At 44.0% G+C, this 21858-nt stretch overlaps 1 protein-coding gene across 1 annotated transcript in view; it reads left to right on the top strand.

The window, feature by feature from the left end:
- Positions 1 to 4993, top strand: part of LOC126474167 (prohormone-1-like) — a 309902-nt gene extending 304909 nt beyond the window's left edge. The window contains exon 3 of the mRNA XM_050101626.1: positions 4090 to 4993. Within this exon, the coding sequence (XP_049957583.1) occupies positions 4090 to 4254 (165 nt within the window). The 3' untranslated portion in view covers positions 4255 to 4993. The remainder of the gene's footprint in view (positions 1 to 4089) is intronic.
- The last annotated feature ends 16865 nt before the right edge of the window (positions 4994 to 21858 follow it).

The following is a 21858-nucleotide window of genomic DNA, read 5'->3' as shown; positions in this document are numbered from 1 at the left end:
TTGCCTTTATTAAGTGGGTATGCGGAAGGTATTTACTCATGTTGGGAACTGTTCTTAATTGTCATTCTAGAATATTTATTTGCTCTTATTTGGTCAAGGAATTTCGGTTTACAGTGTTTAGCAGCTCCTCTTTAGTGGGACGGTCATCAGTAACTTTACCTATCCACCATGCAGTGAAGGTACTGACTGTGTCTTGCCACTAGCATACTTTATATACGACCAGAATTTCTTTGGATTTTCTGCCAGATTCCGAGCCACAGTTACAGGGGCGTTCAATAAAAAATGCAACACTTTCTTTACTGAAAGTAGGATGGTTTTATTCAGGACTGCAATACACCTTATCATTCCCCCCTCTTTTGGCTACAAAACCCTATTTTTCAACATAATCTCCATTCAATGTGACCTTACTGGGGGGGGGGGGGGGGGGCGCACAGTAACGCTCTACTAATCGACGTCGAAGCCGACGTTTTGGTGCATCAATAACCTCCCCATCATCCACATACTGCTTCCCACAAAGTGCATCCTTCATTCGACTAAACAGATGGAAGGGGCGAGATCCAGGCTGTAGGATGGATAAGGAAGAACGGTTCAGTGAAGTATTGTGAGCTCCTCTTTGGTGCGCAGACTTGTCGGAGACCTTGTAGTGTCATACGTTTTTATCACCTCGAATGAGAGTGTCCACACGTTCCATCACATGAGCCACAGCTGTGTGCACGTGGGAGATCGAACAGGTCTGCGCGGGCTTGTTGCGACGATGACAGATGCTTCGTCCAAGGACTCACCGTGCTTTTGCTCACTGCCAGGTCCCCGTAGACATTCTGCAAGCGCCTTTGAATACCTACGACGCTCTGGATCCGTGCAAAAAAAAAAAAAAAAAAAACATGACAGCTCTCTGCTTGAATCGCATCTCCGTTACAGACGCCATTTTAAATACACTCCTGGAAATTGAAATAAGAACACCGTGAATTCATTTACCCAGGAAGGGGAAACTTTATTGACACATTCCTGGGGTCAGATACATCACATGATCACACTGACAGAACCACAGGCACATAGACACAGGCAACAGAGCATGCACAATGTCGGCACTAGTACAGTGTATATCCACCTTTCGCAGCAATGCAGGCTGCTATTCTCCCATGGAGACGATCGTAGAGATGCTGGATGTAGTCCTGTGGAACGGCTTGCCATGCCATTTCCGCCTGGCGCCTCAGTTGGACCAGCGTTCGTGCTGGACCTGCAGACCGCGTGAGACGACGCTTCATCCAGTCCCAAACATGCTCAATGGGGGACAGATCCGGAGATCTTGCTGGCCAGGGTAGTTGACTTACACCTTCTAGAGCACGTTGGGCGGCACGGGATACATGCGGACGTGCATTGTCCTGTTGGAACAGGAATGGTAGAACGATGGGTTCGATGACGGTTTGGATGTACCGTGCACTATTCAGTGTCCCCTCGACGATCACCAGTGGTGTACGGCCAGTGTAGGAGATCGCTCCCCGCACCATGATGCCGGGTGTTGGCCCTGTGTACCTCGGTCGTATGCAGTTCTGATTGTGGCGCTCACCTGCACGGCGCCAAACACGCATACGACCATCATTGGCACCAAGGCAGAAGCGACTCTCATCGCTGAAGACGACACGTCTCCATTCGTCCCTCCATTCACGCCTGTCGCGACACCACTGGAGGCGGGCTGCACGATGTTGGGGCGTGAGCGGAAGACGGCCTAACGGTGTGCGGGACCGTAGCCCAGCTTCATGGAGACGGTTGCGAATGGTCCTCGCCGATACCCCAGGAGCAACAGTGTCTCTAATTTGCTGGGAAGTGGCGGCGCGGTCCCCTACGGCACTGCGTAGGATCCTACGGTCTTGGCGTGCATCCGTGCGTCGCTGCGGTCCGGTCCCAGGTCGACGGGCACGTGCACCTTCCGCCGACCACTGGCGACAACATCGATGTACTGTGGAGACCTCACGCCCCACGTGTTGAGCAATTCGGCGGTACGTCCACCCGGCCTCCCGCATGCCCACTATACGCCCTCGCTCAAAGTCCGTCAACTGCACATACGGTTCACGTCCACGCTGTCGCGGCATGCTACCAGTGTTAAAGACTGCGATGGAGCTCCGTGTGCCACGGCAAACTGGCTGACACTGACGGCGGCGGTGCACAAATGCTGCGCAGCTAGCGCCATTCGACAGCCAACACCGCGGTTCCTGGTGTGTCCGCTGTGCCGTGCGTGTGATCATTGCTTGTACAGCCCTCTCGCAGTGTCCGGAGCAAGTATGGTGGGTCTGACACACCGGTGTCAATGTGTTCTTTTTTCCATTTCCAGGAGTGTAATACGTATGGCGCCGCCATCTGTGATCTTCATGCAATTATAGGAGCTGAAGCAAGAATATTCCATCATGTCCCGCAACAAATTCTGAATTTTTTAAACCGAAATTGGCCGCGCCAAGAAATGTATTGAATTGCACTACTGGCCATTAAAATTGCTACACCAAGAAGAAACGCAGATGATAAACGGGTATTCATTGGACAAATATATTATACTAGAACTGACATGTGATTACATTTTCACGCAATTCGGGTGCACAGATCCTGAGAAAACAGTACACAAAACAACCACCTCTGGCCGTAATAACGGCCTTGATACGCCTGGGCATTGAGTCAAACAGAGCTTGGATGGCGTGTACAGGTACAGCTGCCCATGCAGCTTCAACACGATACCACTGTTCATCAAGAGTACTGACTGGTGTGTTGTGACGAGCCAGTTGCTCGGCCACCATTGACCAGACGTTTTCAATTGGTGAGAGATCTGGAGAATGTGCTGGCCAGGGCAGCAGTCGAACATTTTCTGTATCTAGAAAGGCCCGTACAGGACCTGCAACATGGGGTCGTGCATTATCCTGCTGAAATGTAGGCTTTCACAGGGATCGAATGAAGGGTAGAGCCACGAGTCGTACACGTCTGAAATGTAACGTCCACTGTTCAAAGTGCCGTCAATGCGAACAAGAGGTGACCGAAACGTGTAACCAATGGCACCCCATACCATGCGTCCACCGCGATGTCACCAAACACGGGTGCGACTATCATGATGCTGTAAACAGAACCTGTAATCATCCAAAAAAATGACGTTTTGCCATTCGTGCACCCAGGTTCCTTGTTGAGTACATCATCGCAGGCGCTCCTGTCTGTGACGCTGCGTCAAGGGTAACTACAGCCATGATCTACGAGCTGATAGTCCATGCTGCTGAAAACGTCGTCGAACTGTTCGTGCAGATGGTTGTTGTCTTGAAAACGTCCCCATCTGCTGACTCAGGGATCGAGACGTGGCTGCACGATCCGTTACAGCCATGCGGATAAGATGCCTGTCATCTTGACTGCTAGTGATACGAGACCGTTGGGATCCAGCACGGCGTTCCGTATTACCCACCTGAGCCCATTGATTCCATATTCTGCTAACAGTCATTGGATCTCGACCAACGCGAGTAGCAATGTCGTGATACGATAAACAGCAATCGTGATAGGCTACAATCCGACCTTTATCGAAGTCGGAAACGTGGTGGTACGCATTTCTCCTCCTTACACGAGGCATCACAACAACGTTTCACCAGGCAGCGCCACTCAGCTACTGCTTGTGTATGAGAAATCGGTTGGAAACATTCCTCATGACAGCACGCTGTAGGTGTCGCCACCGGCGTCAGCCTTGTGTGAATGCTCTGATAAGCTAAGGATTTGCATATCACAGAATCTTTTTGCTGTCGGTTAAATTTCGTGTCTGTAGCACGTCATCTTCGTGGTGTAGCAGTTTTAATGGCCAATAGTGTACTTATTGGACACCCCTCGTATTAAAAGCATCTGGCACTGAAGACCGCGCTAACTTTCGAGCCTCTGTAACTCATCGCCAATATCTTAGATCTTGCATTCTTTTAAATCTTGCATGTCATTTTCATTGCTTCTGCAACAGCGTCCTGGCCCGTTTTGTGTACCATGGAGGATCTGCTTCGTCTTTTATTGTTAGTTTTCCAACAATGTCAGCTGTTTGCTGGTAGACTCCGGCAGTGAGTAACGGCAAGTGGCGCGCTGTTTCAGTTGGTGGACGACGACGGCTCCATCGAGACAGCGCTCATCAACTACCTGTTCGCGAAGCAGGTGGTGAACCGGCTGCGCGCGCAGATGGACGTCAGCGACCTGCAGCGCAAGCGCTCCTACTGGAAGCAGTGCGCCTTCAACGCCGTCTCCTGCTTCGGCAAGTAGGCGGGCGGAGCGCGTCGACACCGCAGCTACCCTCAGCCACCGCCACCATCTCCCAGACAACGGCAACGCGCCGGCGCACTGAAGACGCTCCTCTGTCACTCCACGGGGGGCGACCTCCGCAGCCCCAGTAGTCCAGCCTCCCCTCTCTAGGCTAAAAACGTGTGTTAAACTTACTGAGACTTAGATAAATTTATATATGTACATAATCTTTGACACTCGTACCCTTACATCCCAAACAATGCCAACTTCCTCAACTACTGTCCTGTCCCAGTGATAGGGAGCAGAACTCATCTGATAATATTATCACTAAATTTGTGTGTATCTAATGTTCAATTTCCTTGGCGTCTCTACATCATTTCCAATTTTCACAAAAGATTTTACAGTAGTGAATGTATCCTCATGTCCATTATATACTTCTAACCAATGTAAAAGTTCAGTGCACTGGCGCGCTTTCGTTATCTCCCGTCATTATGATTTAGAATTTTTACGAGTTAGGGAATACTTCACCAATAAGCCCGTTCTATTAAATCTAATAGATGTACATAAGTGTGTTAGACTTCCCCAAATATAGTTTATTAGCTAACTTCTTATACCAACTGGCCCTAATATCATGTCTGCTTAAAACATACATTTCCAATTAATTAATGCATATCGTGAAAAAAATCGTAATGTAGTGTTGACTTCACTTTAGCATCTTTGTAAGCATTTAAGGTCAAGAATAAACAAGTATAAACAATAATATTTACTTGTGTGCTTATTTATGTTTCTTCCTTCCTGCTCCATACTGTTTAGTCTGGTGCCATGTAGCTGATCGCTGTAGTATGAACGTACTTCAATGCTGACGTATGAGCTTACGGCACAGTACACTGCTCTGTGACACCATCAGACACAAGAATAGCTATATTTTGAAAAAAAATTAAGGAAAAAGTGTTTTATGTTTCATACATACATCAACTTCTTGTCTAGGAAAATTCAGTGCATAACAACATTAGAAGGTATGTGGAAACAACATGTCAAAACTTTATAGGTTTCGTCACATGGCATCTGAAAATATAAAAATGTTTTAAATGCCACAGATAAATCACGTAAAATTCTAGTTACTTTTCCAAGGTGGTCAATGCTAGGAATTACCTCTTCACATACACTAGACATACTAAACAATGAGACCACGGAGACAGTGTTATAAACAATATACATGATGTTATTTTATTTAGAAAATATTTTCTATTTTCAGAACACGCCATTTAGAATAAAACACTCGAACTTTCAAGAGCTGTCTCCGTGTGATAAAGAGATATTGACCGCGATCACTCTTCCACCTTGCCTCGAAGAACCGAGATATATGTAACGCCCCATTACGGACCATGCACGCCTTCGAGTACCCGTTGTGATGATGTCTTGGTTTGTGGAGCCCTCAACTGCGCGGTCATCAGCGCCCGTACGAAGTCACAGTTTTTACACAGTCCAATGTTTCTCGCAGTCCACTCGAGCCACTGTCACAAATAATAATGAAATGATGAGGACAACACAAACACCCAGTGGAGTGCGTGTTGTGTCGTGTCCTCCGTGAATGAGGTAGCGTCTGCAGAGGCAATGTGATTCACAATGTCGCTCAGCATTTTACTACGCACACGTTGTATATAAAATGAAGGAGCTTGAGCACTTGTTTGTGGCTGAACTTTGGTTACAGAATGGACACAAAATGCAATGTGCTACTCGTCTATTCATATTTAGATTTCGTTACAAAAGAGCAATCAGTTTAATAAGTCGCGGATGCAAAATACTAACGCGAATTCTTTACAGACGAATGGAAAAACTGGTAGAAGCCAACCTCGGGGAAGATCAGTTTGGATTCCGTAGAAATATTTGAATACGTGAGGCAATACTGACTCTACGACTTATCTTAGGAGAAAGATTAAGGAAAGGCAAACCTACGTTTCTAGCATTTGTAGATTTAGAAAAAGCTGTTGACAATGTTGACTGGAATACTCTCTTTCAAATTCTAAAGGTGGCAGGGGTAAAATTCAGGGAGCGAAAGTCTATTTACAATTTGTAGAGAAACCAGATGGCAGTTATAAGAGTCGAGGGGCATGAAAGGGAAGCAGTGGTAGGGTAGGGAGTGAGACAGAGTTGTAGCCTATCCCCGATGTTATTCACTTTGTATATTGAGCAAGCAGCGAAGGAAACAAAAGAAAAATTCGGAGTAGGTATTAAAATCCATGGAGAAGAAATAAAAACTTTGAGGTTCGCCGATGACATTGTAATTCTGTCAGAGACAGCAAAGGACTTGGAAGAGCAGTTGAACGGGACAGTGTCATGAAAGGAGGGTATAAGATGAACATCAACAAAAGCAAAACGAGGATAATGGAATGTTGTCGAATTAAGTCGGGTGATGCTGAGGGGATTAGATTAGGAAATGAGACACTTAAAGTAGTAAAGGTGTTTTGCTATTTGGGGAGCAAAATAACTGATGATGGTCGAAGTAGAGAGGATATAAAATGTAGACTGGCAATGGCAAGGAAAGCGTTTCTGAAGAAGACAAATTTGTTAACATCGAGTATAGAGTTAAGGGTCAGGAAGTCGTTTCTGAAAGTATTTGTATGGAGCGTAGCCATGTATGGAAGTGAAACATGGACGATAACTAGTTTGGACAAGAAGAGAATAGAAACTTTCGAAATGTGGTGCTACAGAAGAATGCTGAAGATTAGATGGGTAGATCATATAACTAATGAGGTGGTACTGAAGCCGGCCGCGGTGGTCTCGCGGTTCTAGGCGCGCAGTCCGGAACCGCGCGACTGCTACGGTCGCAGGTTCGAATCCTGCCTCGGGCATGGATGTGTGTGATGTCCTTAGGTTGGTTAGGTTTAAGTAGTTCTAAGTTCTAGGGGACTGATGACCACAGCTGTTAAGTCCCATAGTGCTCAGAGCCATTTTTGAGGTATTGAATAGGATTGGGGAGAAGATAAGTTTGTGGTACAACTTGACTAGAAGAAGGGGTCGGTTGGTAGGACATGTTCTGGCACATCAAGGGATCACCAATTTAGTATTGGAGGGCAGCGTGGAGGGTAAAAATCGTAGAGGGAGACCAAGAAATGAATACACTAAACAGATTCAGAAGGATGTAGGTTGCAGTAGGTACTGGGAGATGAAGAAGCTTGCACAGGATAGAGTAGCATGGAGAGCTACATCAAACCAGTCTCAGGACTGAAGACCACAACAACAACAACAAAAGAGGCGGCCAAGAATAGAATAAACAACCAGAAACTTAACGGAAGTCAGAGGTATACACATAGTAAGCAATGGCCGCAGACTTTGGATACTGAGCAGGGGCAGGAGCAAAGGCAGAGGCTTGATACTCGTAGGGAGAATGTGAACGACAGTTTCAAACATGACGCCCATCTATCGTATGTGTCATGGCCTGTCTTCCCTTGGGCCTTGCTTCGGGACCAGGGGGTGTACATCACAGTACTTGACACTGCAGGTCAGCAGCTGTCTATGACGGGCAGTCAGCAACTATTTCAGACGAGTTTAATAATTCATGACTGCGCTTTTAAACTGTATGCTAGCTTGGGTCACACGACAAAGTTAAGTCCTTTAGTGGGTACATTTTCAATTAAATATTGATCTCCTTTGGGCGCTGCACAGGCCGAGAAGCGTGACGTCACGTCACAAATTCGTTGCGAGCCCTGCATTTCTCGTGCGCCCCGTCCTGAAGTGAGCCAGGCCTTCCACGAACTGCCAACACCCCTCCCGGCGCATGTGTTATTGCGGTCGTCCTCTGAATGGTTCCAGACACTGACACATTGCTTACGTAAGGGGAACACGGTACAAGCCCTGGCAGTCACCAGTTTACCTCCTGATGAAGATGGCTGACACAGCTGACGAAAGCTGGAGGATTTTATTCGAAACGACGGAGTTTAAAACCGAGATTTTATTCAGGCATGCCACTGAACAAAGTTCAGAGGGCACTAAACACTTTTCTTGTATTTTTACAGCTTTGGCTCAAACTGTAGTTCAAATGGCTCTAAGCACTATGGGGCTTAACATCTGAGTTCATCAGTCCTCTAGACTTAGAACTCCTTAAACCTAATTAACCTAAGGACATCACACACGTCCATGCCCGAGGCAGGATTCGGACCCGCGACCGTAGCAGCCGCGCAATTCCAGACTCAAGCGCCTAGAACCGCTCGACCACAGCAGCCGGCTCAAATTGTGGTGTACTTGTTTATACTACACACAGTTGATGACCAGATGCTTAAAAAGTACAGCAAGTGATTGTTTTGTTATTTTTTTTTTTTTTTTTTTTTTTTTTTTTTTTTTTTTTTTTTTTTGGGAAGACGAGAACACAATAGCTGTTATGGTGTGGTGATTTAACGGCAAGCTTGGCATTGTTAGACGACGAAAAGAATCCTCTGCACATATTTACGGAAATTTCGACGTAAAAGCAAGGCTTTCTTTCTACAGATGACTTATCATGATACATGAAGACACAGCGGAACGTTACAGTAAGTGCTAACCAAAACTCTAGGAGTCTGACACGCTGCTTGACACGCTGCTTCTGGTGCTGTCAACGTTCATTAGCCTGCAGCTGGAATCTGTCTTTTCGAGGTTCTTCGCGTTTCAATAGACCTTAAGCTGCTGCTCACAATAAGCTAAATAAACTGTAAGTGACTGCAACAGTTAAAATCTTATTAACATTTTTAACCCCTCGGCACATTTTTGGGCTGGAAGTCTACAGTTCGAAAGTCTTGTTACCAGATCTTCTCAGCGACATCATACTCAGTGAATCTAGTGACCAACACAGCGCTTCATTTCTGTTATGTTGTATCCACCATTTACGATTTTTAACCAGTTGCTTAAAGTAGGACAATTAACCAGGAAAACGCTACGAAAGTACCAAATATAGCACGTATGACAAAAAGTATCTCGCCATATTATAGAGTGCAGCGATCAGTCGTCCTTTTTTAGATTTTATTACGTAAATCCAGATTGCGGCTAGTGGCTAGCCATTCTCAATGCTTCCGGCGCCCGAACAACAGGGACTTACATGCATCGAGAATAGAAAATAGTGCATTGAGAATGGCTAGCCACTAGCTGAAATCTGGATCTGCGTAATAAAATTTAAAAAAGGGCGACTGGTTGCTGCACTCTTTAGTTTATAAGCCACATAACAGTCGCGGAGTGCACCCACTTTCCGAATCGAAGGCAACCTGATATTTACGTCTGATTTCCATACTACAGTGCTGAGTGTAAAGGTGATCACCCATATAGCCAGCTCCTTAAAAGAGCACACACATTGCTTTGATCATTGGTGTGACTCTCCACCGATCATGTATGTCATGGCGGAGAACTGAAGTGCATGTAGCAGCAGCTTCTACATCTACACCTACATACATACTCCGCAATCCACCATACGGTGCGTGGCGGAGGGTACCTCGTACCACAACCAGCATCTTCTCTCCCTGTTCCATTCCCAAACAGAACGAGGGAAAAATGACTGCCTATATGCCTCTGTACGAACCCTAATCTCTCTTATCTTATCTTTGTGCTCTTTCCGCGAAATGTAAGTTGGCGGCAGTAAAATTGTACTGCAGTCAGCCTCAAACGCTGGTTTTCTAAATTTCCTCCGTAGCGACTCACGAAAAGAACGCCTCCTTCCCTCTAGAGACTCCCACCCGAGTTCCTGAAGCATTTCCGTAACACTCGCGTGATGATCAAACCTACCGGTAACAAATCTAGCAGCCCGCCTCTGACTTGCTTCTGTGTCCTTCCTCAATCCGACCTGATAGGGATCCCAAACGCTCGAGCAGTACTCAAGAATAGGTCGTATTAGTGTTTTATAAGCGGTCTCCTTTACAGATGAACCACATCTTCTTAAAATTCTGCCAATGAACCGAAGACGACTATCCGCCTTCCCCACAACTGCCATTACATGCATGTCCCACTTCATATCGCTCTGCAATGTTACGCCCAAATACTTAATCGACTTGACTGTGTCAAGTGCTACACTACTAATGGAGTATTCAAACAATATAGGATTCTTTTTTCTATTCATTTGCATTAATTTACATTAGTTAGCTGCCATTCTTTACAACTATCACAAATCCTGTCCGAGTCATCTTGTATCCTCCTACAGTCACTCAACGACGACACCTTCCCGTACACCACAGCATCATCAGCAAACAGCCGCACATTGCTATCCATCCAATCCAAAAGATCATTTATGTAGATAGAAAACAACAGCGGACCTACCACACTTCCCTGGAGCACTCCAGATGATACCCTCACCTCCGATGAACACTCACCATCGAGGACAACGTACTGGGTTCTATTACTTAAGAAGTCTTCGAGCCACTCACATACTTGGGAACCAATCCCATATGCTCCTACCTTAGTTAGGAGTCTGCATTGGGGCACCGAGTCAAACGCTTTCCGGAAGTCAAGGAATATGGCATCCGTCTGATACCCTTCATCCATGGTTCGCAAGATATCATGTGAAAAAAGGGCGAGATGCGTTTCGCAGGAGCGATTCTTTCTAAAGCCGTGCTGATGCATGGACAGCAACTTCTCTGTCTCAAGGAAATTCATTATATTCGAACTGAGAATATGTTCGATTCTCCTGCAACAAACCGATGTTAAGGATATTGGTCTGTAATTTTGAGGATCCGTCCTTCTACCCTTCTTACATACAGGCGTCACCTGCGCTTTTTTCCAGTCGCTCGGGACTTTACGTTGGGCAAGAGATTCGTGATAAATGCAAACTAAGTAAGGAGCCAGTGCAGTAGAGTACTCTCTGTAAAACCGAATTGGAATCCCATCAGGACCTGGCGATTTATTTATTTTCAACCCATTCAGCTGCTTCACAACCCCAGGGATGTCTATCACTATGTCCTCCATACGGGAATCTGTACGAGACTCAAACGGCGGTATGTTTGTACGATCCTCCTTCGTGAAAGATTTCTCAAATGCTAAATTTAAAATTTCAGCTTTCGTTTTGCTGTCTTCCGTTGCCAGGCCAGACTGATCAGTGAGTGGATGGAAGCCTTCGACCCGCTTACCGATTTTACGTTAGACCAGAATTTCCTTGGGTTTTCAGCAAGATCTTTTGCTAAGGTATGACGGTGGTAGTGGTTGAATGCTTCGCGCATCGCTCTTTTTACAGCAGCACGAATCTCTACTAACTTTTGCCTGTGTTCATTCTTCCGATCTTTCTTGTACCGCGAGTGCAACTGCCTTTGCTTCCTGAGCATTCTCCGATTTGCGTTGTTAAACCACGGTGGGTCTTTTCCGTCCGTAACCCACTTTTTCGGCACATACTTGTCCAATGCGTGATTTACAATGTGTTTAAAATTTGCCCATAATTGTTCCACGTCCATCGTACGGAAGTAAACGATTAATTTACTAAGTGGGATGCTAACAACTGCTTATCTGCTCTTTCTAGTAATAATACTCTCCTAACCTTCTTGACCGACTTTATAACTTTCGTAACCATAGTTGTAATGACAACGTCTCAACACTGACACCGTCGATGAGGTCTGCTCTGTTCGTGGCTACCAGATCTAAAATATTTCCATTACGCATTGGCTGTCGATTTAGCTGCTCAAGACAGTTTTCGGATAATGTGTTCAAAAGTAATGCACACGACGGCTTATTTGGAATCACGTAGTAGGATGGATCAAATAAGAGACTGAAAGCTTGTTATTCCCTTTAAAATTCAGACCGCAGTGTTCGTGAAAAATTATGAACCTGATTTTTCTCCGAAATTCACTTCGGTATATTGAATCAGACCCTTGACAGAGCATTCTGACCGACAATGAGATGAAAGTTGTTCGTGGGTGGTAAAGCTAACGCTAGCAAAACAAAGAGTGTTTAAGCGGAAGTGATACAGAAAAGTTCAGATTTTAATCATGACTATCAGTCACAACACTGCTTATATTCTCTTTACTTATTTTCAACTTTTACGCTATCTTTCTCAAGGACAGCCGCAGGTCATCCACAAGCATCCATCGCAATCGTCCGATGTCGTCCGGAACTGTGCTTGTTGACGGTGGATACGAACGTGTCTCATCCTTGACACCTAACTTTCCGTCTCTAAATCATTGAAACCACTCAGACACACACTTTTTACAAACTGCTTAAAAACCGTACACTTGCTCCAACATTCCATGAGTCTTTATCGCAGGTTTCCCTAATCTAAAGCACAACTTCATGTAAACGGGTTGCCCGCATCTCGTGGTCGTGCGGTAGCGTTCTCGCTTCCCACGCCCGGGTTCCCGGGTTCGATTCCCGGCGGGGTCAGGGATTTTCTCTGCCTCGTGATGGCTGGGTGTTGTGTGCTGTCCTTAGGTTAGTTAGGTTTAAGTAGTTCTAAGTTCTAGGGGACTTATGACCACAGCAGTTGAGTCCCATAGTGCTCAGAGCCATTTGAACCATTTTTGTAAACGGGTTGTTCAATTTTGTGCTCCGTTTTTCAATGACACGAGTTCTCACAATGGCTCTGTTAGTCGCGTTGCAGTGTGCAACACTGCTTCACTTCGGTGGTTTACGTAATATATGCATGATAGGCGACCAGTGCGTTTTTTAACATACAGGACGTTACCGAAATTTCCAGACCTTGTATGATCAGTCATGGCAGAAGATACTTCCGCATATCACTTGTGTGTGTATCCTGTGTGAAGTCAAGTCAACTGATGTAATTCAATAGTTGTGCACATGCTGCTCACGTTATTTAGCTGACTCTCCAACAGTCTATAGATCCGATGTTTCTTCAGACAGAAGAATTTATCAACCGTCTCTTTGTTGCTCATCATCTGTATCCAATCTTTTTGGGGGGTCGTGTTGTGTTCTCTCCTTGCCGGCCGCGGTGGCCGAGCTGTTCTAGACGCTCAGTCGGGAACCGCGCGGCTGTTTCGGTCGCAGGTTCGAATCCTGCCTCGGGTATGGATGTGCGTGATGTCCTTAGGTTAGTTAGGTTTAAGTAGTTCTAAGTTCTAGGGGACTGATGACCACAGATGTTAAGTCCCATAGTGCTCAGAGCCATTTGAACCATTTTTTTGCTCTCTCCTTCTTATGCATGTGTGTAATTATTTGCTTCTCTCTCTCCCTTTCCTCCAATATACGAAGCAAAAAAGTATAGCTAAAAAGAAGGTTTTGCCTTAGTTTCTAAATCTAAGACGATGTGATTATACATATGATAAAATACATCAGACCTTTAAGCGTTTATGTGCCCACAAAGCTTATGACGCATATTCATGGAGTGGTATTCCTAAAACACATGAGAAATAGTGATACTAAGCTTAAAATCACGTAGAGTGCATACTGGCACACTGATACAGCGCAGTTAGTGATGCCCACACTGACGGAAAAAATATCGCAGTACCAGTAAATAATTAATGTAGAGTAATGAAATTTGGGGAACATATTCGTCTAGGTAAGATTTAATTGATTAACGTTCCAGTATCACAGGTTAATGTAAGTGCGAGACAATGCATAGCACATATGAACTACTGGTACATTAATAACCGGTGTAATCGCTAGAATGTTGAATGCTAGCGTGCATTGTGTCGTACTGGTGCCGGATGTTACTATACCGGATGGAGTTCCACGCCTGTTGCACTTGTTCGGTCAACACAGAGACGGTTAATGCTGTTTGTGGATGACGCTTGAGTCATAGTCCAATGGTGTCCCATTCTAGCTCCATTGAGAACAGGACTGGTATCGAACAAGACAAGGCAATATGTAGACACTATGTAGAGCATGTTGCGTTGCAACAGCGGTACATGAGCGAACATTATCCTGTTGGAAAACGCTTCCTGGAATGCTGTCCATACATGACAGCACAACAGGACGTACCATCAGACTGACGTACAAACTTGCAGTCAGGATGCGCGGGATAACCACGAGAGTTCTTATGCTGTCATACGAAGCTGCACCCTAGACCATAACTGCATGTGTAAGTCCAGTATGTCCAGGACGTAGACAGATTGGTTGCAAGTGCTCGCCCGGCCTCCTCCTAACCAACACACGGCCATCACTGGCACCGAGGCTGAACCTGCTTTCAGCAGAAAACACAACGGACCTCCATCCGCTCTCCAGTGAGCTCTCATTTGACACCACTGAAATCGCAAACGGTTATGTTTTGGGGTCAGTGGAATGCACGCTACAGGCTGTCTGGCTCGGAGCTGTCCTCAAATTAGCCGATTTGTAGCAGTTCGTCGTGTCACTATTGTACTAATTCCCGAATTTCTGCTGCAGAAGCAGTATGATGCGTCACAGGTACACGCCAAACACGACGGTCTTACCTCTCGGTAGTGCCACATGGCCATCCGGAGCCCGGTCTTCTTGCGACCTTTTCTTCCCGTAGCCAACGCTGCTAGCAATAATGTACAATGGCTACATTCCTGTCATAATTTTCCGTAAAATTGCAGAAGGAACATCTAGCTTCCCGTAGCCCTATCACACGACCTCGTTCAAACTCAGTGATCTGTTGATAGTGGCGTTTTTTCGTCTTAAAGGCATTCTTCACTAACATCAACTCACTACTAACAGTCTCAAAGAAAAATTAATGCTCACGACAGTTACAACGCGTATTTGAAGCAAACCTGATTTGCATCGTCATAGAGGCGCTACGAGTGCCACTCTTATGCGACTGGCGCGAAACCTCAAAAGACTTCGTCATCTTTCAGATGTAGAAACACGTCTACCAGCTTCCGTTTTTCTCACACATCTCCTTCGTGGTGTGGGTTTTTTACGTCACTGTACAAAATAAATTATTGCGTGACAGGTGAGTTTAAGTACGCACTGTTTTCGTACATCAGACTTATGAGGGAATCTTATCACAACTTGTGTCAAAGACTGTCCTTATCCCACAAATTACTTTGATAATACCATCAAAGATTACTCTTAGAAATGTCTACAATTCGATCCGATATTACATATTACCTAGAGAACTCTCATACTAAACTACACAAACTATTTGCGTAAGTTGGTTCAATCATTACTCCTTTATTTTGAAACATTGTCATTATCATCATCATAAAAGAACAACGAAATCACCCCTTAACCCGTTAATGCGAAAATAGTCTGATATTAAGTCCAAGACAAAATGAATCTTATAATTCTTTCAGTAGTCGCAGGACAACTGGCATTCCGCAATAGATGTCCATCACCAATAAAGCACTTATGCTACATATACACTCCTGGAAATTGAAATAAGAACACCGCGAATTCATTGTCCCAGGAAGGGGAAACTTTATTGACACATTCCTGGGGTCAGATACATCACATGATCACACTGACAGAACCACAGGCACATAGACACAGGCAACAGAGGATGCACAATGTCGGCACTAGTACACTGTATATCCACCTTTCGCAGCAATGCAGGCTGCTATTCTCCCATGGAGACGATCGTAGAGATGCTGGATGTAGTCCTGTGGAACGGCTTGCCATGCCATTTCCACCTGGCGCCTCAGTTGGACCAGCGTTCGTGCTGGACGTGCAGACCGCGTGAGACGACGCTTCATCCAGTCCCAAACATGATCAATGGGGGACAGATCCGGAGATCTTGCTGGCCAGGGTAGTTGACGTACACCTTCTAGAGCTCGTTGGGTGGCACGGGATACATGCGGACGTGCATTGTCCTGTTGAAACAGGAAGTTCCCTTGCCGGTCTAGCAATGGTAGAACGATGGGTGCGATGACGGTTTGGATGTACCGTGCACTATTCAGTGTCCCCTCGACGATCACCAGTGGTGTACGGCCAGTGTAGGAGATCGCTCCCCACACCGTGATGCCGGGTGTTGGCCCTGTGTGCCTCGGTCGTATGCAGTCCTGATTGTGGCGCTCACCTGCACGGCGCCAAACACGCATACGACCATCATTGGCACCAAGGCAGAAGCGACTCTCATCGCTGAAGACGACACGTCTCCATTCGTCCCTCCATTCACGCCTGTCGCGACACCACTGGAGGCGGGCAGCACGATGTTGGGCCGTGAGCGGAAGACGGCCTAATGGTGTGCGGGACCGTAGCCCAGCTTCATGGAGACGGTTGCGAATGGTCCTCGCCGATACCCCAGGAGCAACAGTGTTCCTAATTTGCTGGGAAGTGGCGGTGCGGTCCCCTACGGCACTGCGTAGGATCCTACGGTCTTGGCGTGCATCCGTGCGTCGCTGCGGTCCGGTCCCAGGTCGACGGGCACGTGAACCTTCCGCCGACCACTGGCGACAACATCGATGTACTGTGGAGACCTCACGCCCCACGTGTTGAGCAATTCGGCGGTACGTCCACCCGGCCTCCCGCATGCCCACTATACGCCCTCGCTCAAAGTCCGTCAACTGCACATACGGTTCACGTCCACGCTGTCGCGGCATGCTACCAGTGTTAAAGACTGCGATGGAGCTCCGTATGCCACGGCAAACTGGCTGACACTGACGGCGGCGGTGCACAAATGCTGCGCAGCTAGCGCCATTCGACGGCCAACACCGCGGTTCCTGGTGTGTCTGCTGTGCCGTGCGTGTGATCATTGCTTGTACAGCCCTCTCGCAGTGTCCGGAGCAAATATGGTGGGTCTGACACACCGGTGTCAATGTGTTCTTTTTTCCATTTCCAGGAGTGTAAAATAAATATATAAGCTTCACCAGACAACAGTAGCTGAATAAGTCCGTTATAACACCAAAAAACGTTATTATTATATGTCATTACATGCAGTTCACCTCTTTTCTTCATCTCAAATCTCAGTTTGATAGTCGTTACTGATTAGGTAGCTTGACTACTAGTAAGACACAATCATGCAGATCCATGCATTATTAATCAAAATACATAGAAGTGTGAAACAGCTGTAAAAAAATTTAAGCACAAAATTTGACATGATGGTCTTGTTGGGTAGTTTCAGACTGCATAGCACTCAAGTGTATCACTTTGAGGAGAAGGAGTCACAACAAGAAAATCAAGAACTAAAAATTTGCATAACCAACTTAGGGCAACACAATATTTTTCACCCAGTTCATGACTGCAAGGAGAAGAAATACCAGTCATAAAAGTACCCAAAACCAGTCAGGATCCCTGTCAGCAATTATAAGACAACATACATCATATTTAAACACTGAAGAATGCAAAAAAATACAAGAGTCATTCAAAACATGTTACTCATGAAGATTTTTCATCTCTTGACTCATCAAAAGTTTGTCTACCTAGTTACTTCCAAGATTATGTTTCAGACTGGTAACTCACAAAATATCTGATATCCTCATACTTATCTCCATGTTCTAGGTACAGTCATTTCCCTGTCTCCAACAAACAAATTTTCATTTCAATAATTCTATGGTGATCTACTCTAATAATATTATTATCATGATATGACCTCTCATATTCTGCTAACAAACACAGTTAAGTCTTCTTCCAATTACAGGATTACAGAAGATCAAAATCCTATCATGGATTACAAGAAAAACAGAGTTTGTTCATTATTAGTGGGCTAAAATCACTTTAATTGCTTCCTACTTCGAACAGTAACTTGGCTTCATTCTTCCCTGTAGTAACAAATCACAAAAACTATGTGTATGAACCAATTCCTTTAGGACTGGAAAAACTCATATATTATCAATTTGAAGATCCTTTGTCTCACTAAATTTCGTATCATCTATCAACCCATAGTAACATCTGTAATAAGTCTGACAAACTCCCTGCTATATCCGAACAACAACAAAAATAGCAACAACAAAAATTCACCTTGCAACAACCTGCACTTGGAGAGAACCAACACCAGGCTTCACTTCTAACCAGTTCCTAAGATAATATCACATAAAACATCTGGAGGAAATAAGTAACCACATTACTCACCCTTGAACAAACTTACACACAATAAATTCAATACCATCTGAGTTTGCAGACACTTATAATCATCATAACTATACAGATACAACAATTCTGATAACGCCAATGTTACTCATAATCATCCCTTGATAGTCTACACTTCAACAGACAAAATTTTTCAAAATTTTCAAAGGAAAGGAGCTGATTGTAGAAGTGCTACACTGACATACGTTTATAGGATAGAAATAAAGTGCAATTAGAATACATAAAAATGGAAATGAAATAATACTGCTAACATCTGGGGTTTCTCACACTCACAGAACACATGATATATAATCTTATATATTCCTCAAAGAATCTAAACCGTATTCTATCATAGCAAGGTGTGCAAATTCATCCTCAAGATGTAATTATACTGAAACGATAATTATGGAACAAACAAAACATATCTCACATCACATATTCAGGTTAAACAGATCAACAGACAGTGAGTGTCAAAGTCAAACTAACGTGAGAGGACCCAAGAGCTGAGCAATACAGTCCATAAGTCAATGATGTGAACTAGATACCACTAACATTTGAGTGTGAACAAGCAGAGGATTTGCAGTACTTTTGTTTAACCTGCTGCCCCTGGTCCCCACATGAAATTAAACATTTCATGCATTTTTAATAAATCAGAATTCTAGCTTTGAATCAGCTTTACTACAAGACATTAACAAAGTTCTCTACCACAGCTTCACGGGGAGAAACTAAAACGATAACTATGACAGAAATATCTCAGAAAGTAGTGAGGAAAATTATGCACTTCTGTGTCACAAAAATATAAATCTCAGTGCTAAACAGATATATCACCTACCACACGAGGTATAATCTACCAGATTAGTGTAACAACAATCACAAATGGACACAACCAAATCTCGAGACTCAGACTTCATCACAAAATTCACATAAAATAGAAAAGAAAATCAGCAGTTCACTATCACTAATCATCGGTATCATAAAGATCACAAAGATGGGAGGGAACGTAATAAGATTCTATAGGCAATACCCAAGAACACAATCAACATAGCCATGCCATAGAAAAAAATTCAAAACAATCCTCAAAAACGCAAGAAATCAGGCAAAAGCACTAAACGCCATTAATTCCATTCCTTTTTACATCCAAGCAACATGCAACAATGATTATGCACTTCACAGCCTCGCAACTGCTCATGTGATCACAGAATGGGAGAGAGTGTACAGTTAAGTTGGTTGTACCTCTTCAGATCCTTGCCAGAAACACCAAGTGCTCTACACTGACAATCATAGCTGTATCAATGACACTCAAAGAAAAATAACTTACTAGCACTTCAGATATCATAACAGCACCAGGAAATGTTACATGCAAGTAAGGTTCGACCACCTGAAATCAGAATTACAGCAGCACCATAAGAAAATTTCAATCACACATGAAAGCAGAGCTCATAGCGGAATGCACGTACCACACAACGCTACTGAAGCTTTCTGGTGAAGGAAGTTGCATCACTAAATCATAACAATCAATATAAGTATTCATGAATTTCCAGTATCAGTTCACCTGCATAAAAAATTTCAGAACTCACATTCAAATTCCATGACAGTGAAAAGTTGCCTCCGCACTAGCTGCATGTGAAAATTTGGGTAATAAGAAGAAAAATACCAGCTTGTTTCCACAAAACTGTAAATAGCTATGAGAGCTACTATTCCCAGCAAAATCGATTTTAGAAAGCACTAAATAGGCACACCAATCCTCTCACTGCATCTGACCTACCACTGATCATCAACTAACTGCAAATATCAAAGATGTGACACCTGTGTGCTAGTACTTAAGGAAATGGTTCTCAGTTCTGTATATTGAACACAGAGTAATACATCAATGAAGTAATGCAATAGATCTGCTACATGGCATACACATATGCAGGTATAGTTTCTGAATATTTGAGACACCGTTTCAAAACCCATCTCAAATTACAAGTACACTTTCTTATCCAACCTAAACATAATCTTAGCAAAAGAAACTGCATACATTCAACATTCCAATAATAAACTGCAGATCACTTCCTTCTGGGGCACAATAAATCAATATAGTAACAAAGAAACAGGAATTGTGTATTTGTTAGAAAAGCAGACTTTTTATAGAAAATTTATGAGAATGATCAAGCACTGAATAATGATACGTGTAGATATTAACGTCACCTATCCAAAAGAAAGTCCATAATATGATAAAACATTATCTTCTGCAAACATATCAGTAATCCAGCACATAACATGGCTCAGTGTAAACTTATCTCATAGCGTAACTGAAGTAATAATCAGCGCAAGATTTGACCACGTGAAAAATGTTGAAACGATAAGCTGTGTGATATTAACTGTGACATAGTAGATCAGTCAACACTGACTGTGATGACAGTGTGTATCACTTCTCTAAAGAATAAATTAATTCACTCTCGAATGAGGCTGGATACTGCATGTAAGATATTCAGAAACAAATCATGGCATATTGAAATTTACATTTAGCATAAGCTACAATGATTGTGCACTCCACTGTCTAGAAAATCCACATGTTACCATAGAATGGAAGGTGATGTATATTTAAGGTAGGTGTACCTCTTCAGATCCCTGACAAAAACGCCAAGGAAACATTATATCTGAAATAAATCAGAAGTTCACCAAAACTGATGACCTCAGATGTTAAGTCCCATAGTGCTCAGAGCCATCTGAACCATTTTGTAGAAATCTCACTGACATCAGTAACAACAGGCTGCCTAATTGTACGTCGTTGGGTTTGAATGCAATACAACGGAAGTGGTTGGAGTACTTTTCATGAAGCAATTTTAAGTTTGTACATGTTTAAATGAGGGACACGTGGTAGGAATCGTAGGCGAAAGAAATTTTATGAGTTTTAATCTTATGAATGCCAGAAGTACTGTAAACATAATGCAGAATAATCCGATTTGGCATGTCTATATTTCTGATACTAATAAATGTTCATATAAAATGAATTTAGTGTTTTGATGAACGGAAAACTCAAAAAGTGTTTCTTCATACCTTTTCATATGTGTTCAATACGCAACCCTTGAGATGCACGGCATATGTCAATGCAGTATTCACATTGTTCCCACACTGCAGCGAGTATCAGCGAGTATGTCCGAGCTTACAGCTCCCACAGGTGTCGTTGTGCGAAGTCTCAGTTCATTCACTGTTGTTGGTAACAAAGGTACATAAACAGAGTCTTTTATGAATCCTCCACAAGAAATAATCACATACAGTCAGATCCGGTGATCGTGGATGCCAGTAATGAAACGCTTAATCATTTGGTCCAATGTGATCGATCCATCGTTCAGTAATCCTTTGATTTAAAAATTCTCGCAACTTCCATATGCCAGTGCGGTGGTAAACGAAGTCGTTCGAGTCAGCCTCCAACTGTGGGAAAGAAAGTTCTCAAGCATATCGGGATATGTGCTTCCTGTAACAACGCTCTCGCCAAAGAAAAATGAACCTTTTCACGTGAAACTGCACAAAACACATTAAATTTTGGAGAGTCTCTTTCATGCTGTAAAACTTCATGTGGTTGTTCTGTACCCCATACTCTCACATTATGACGGTTCACCTTTCCATTTAAATAGAATGTTGCCTCGTCCTTAAACACTAAGCATGGAAGAAAACTGTCATCCTCCATCTTGCCAAGAACGAAATTACGGAACTCCACACGTTGTTATTTGTCACCTTCACGAAGAGGTTACAGTAGTTGAATTTTGTATGATTTCATGTGTA

This window comes from Schistocerca serialis, chromosome 4 (genome assembly GCF_023864345.2).
Source record: "Schistocerca serialis cubense isolate TAMUIC-IGC-003099 chromosome 4, iqSchSeri2.2, whole genome shotgun sequence".
In the NCBI taxonomy this organism is placed as follows: Eukaryota; Metazoa; Arthropoda; class Insecta; order Orthoptera; family Acrididae; genus Schistocerca; species Schistocerca serialis.
This window is presented reverse-complemented; position numbering and strand designations above follow the sequence as displayed.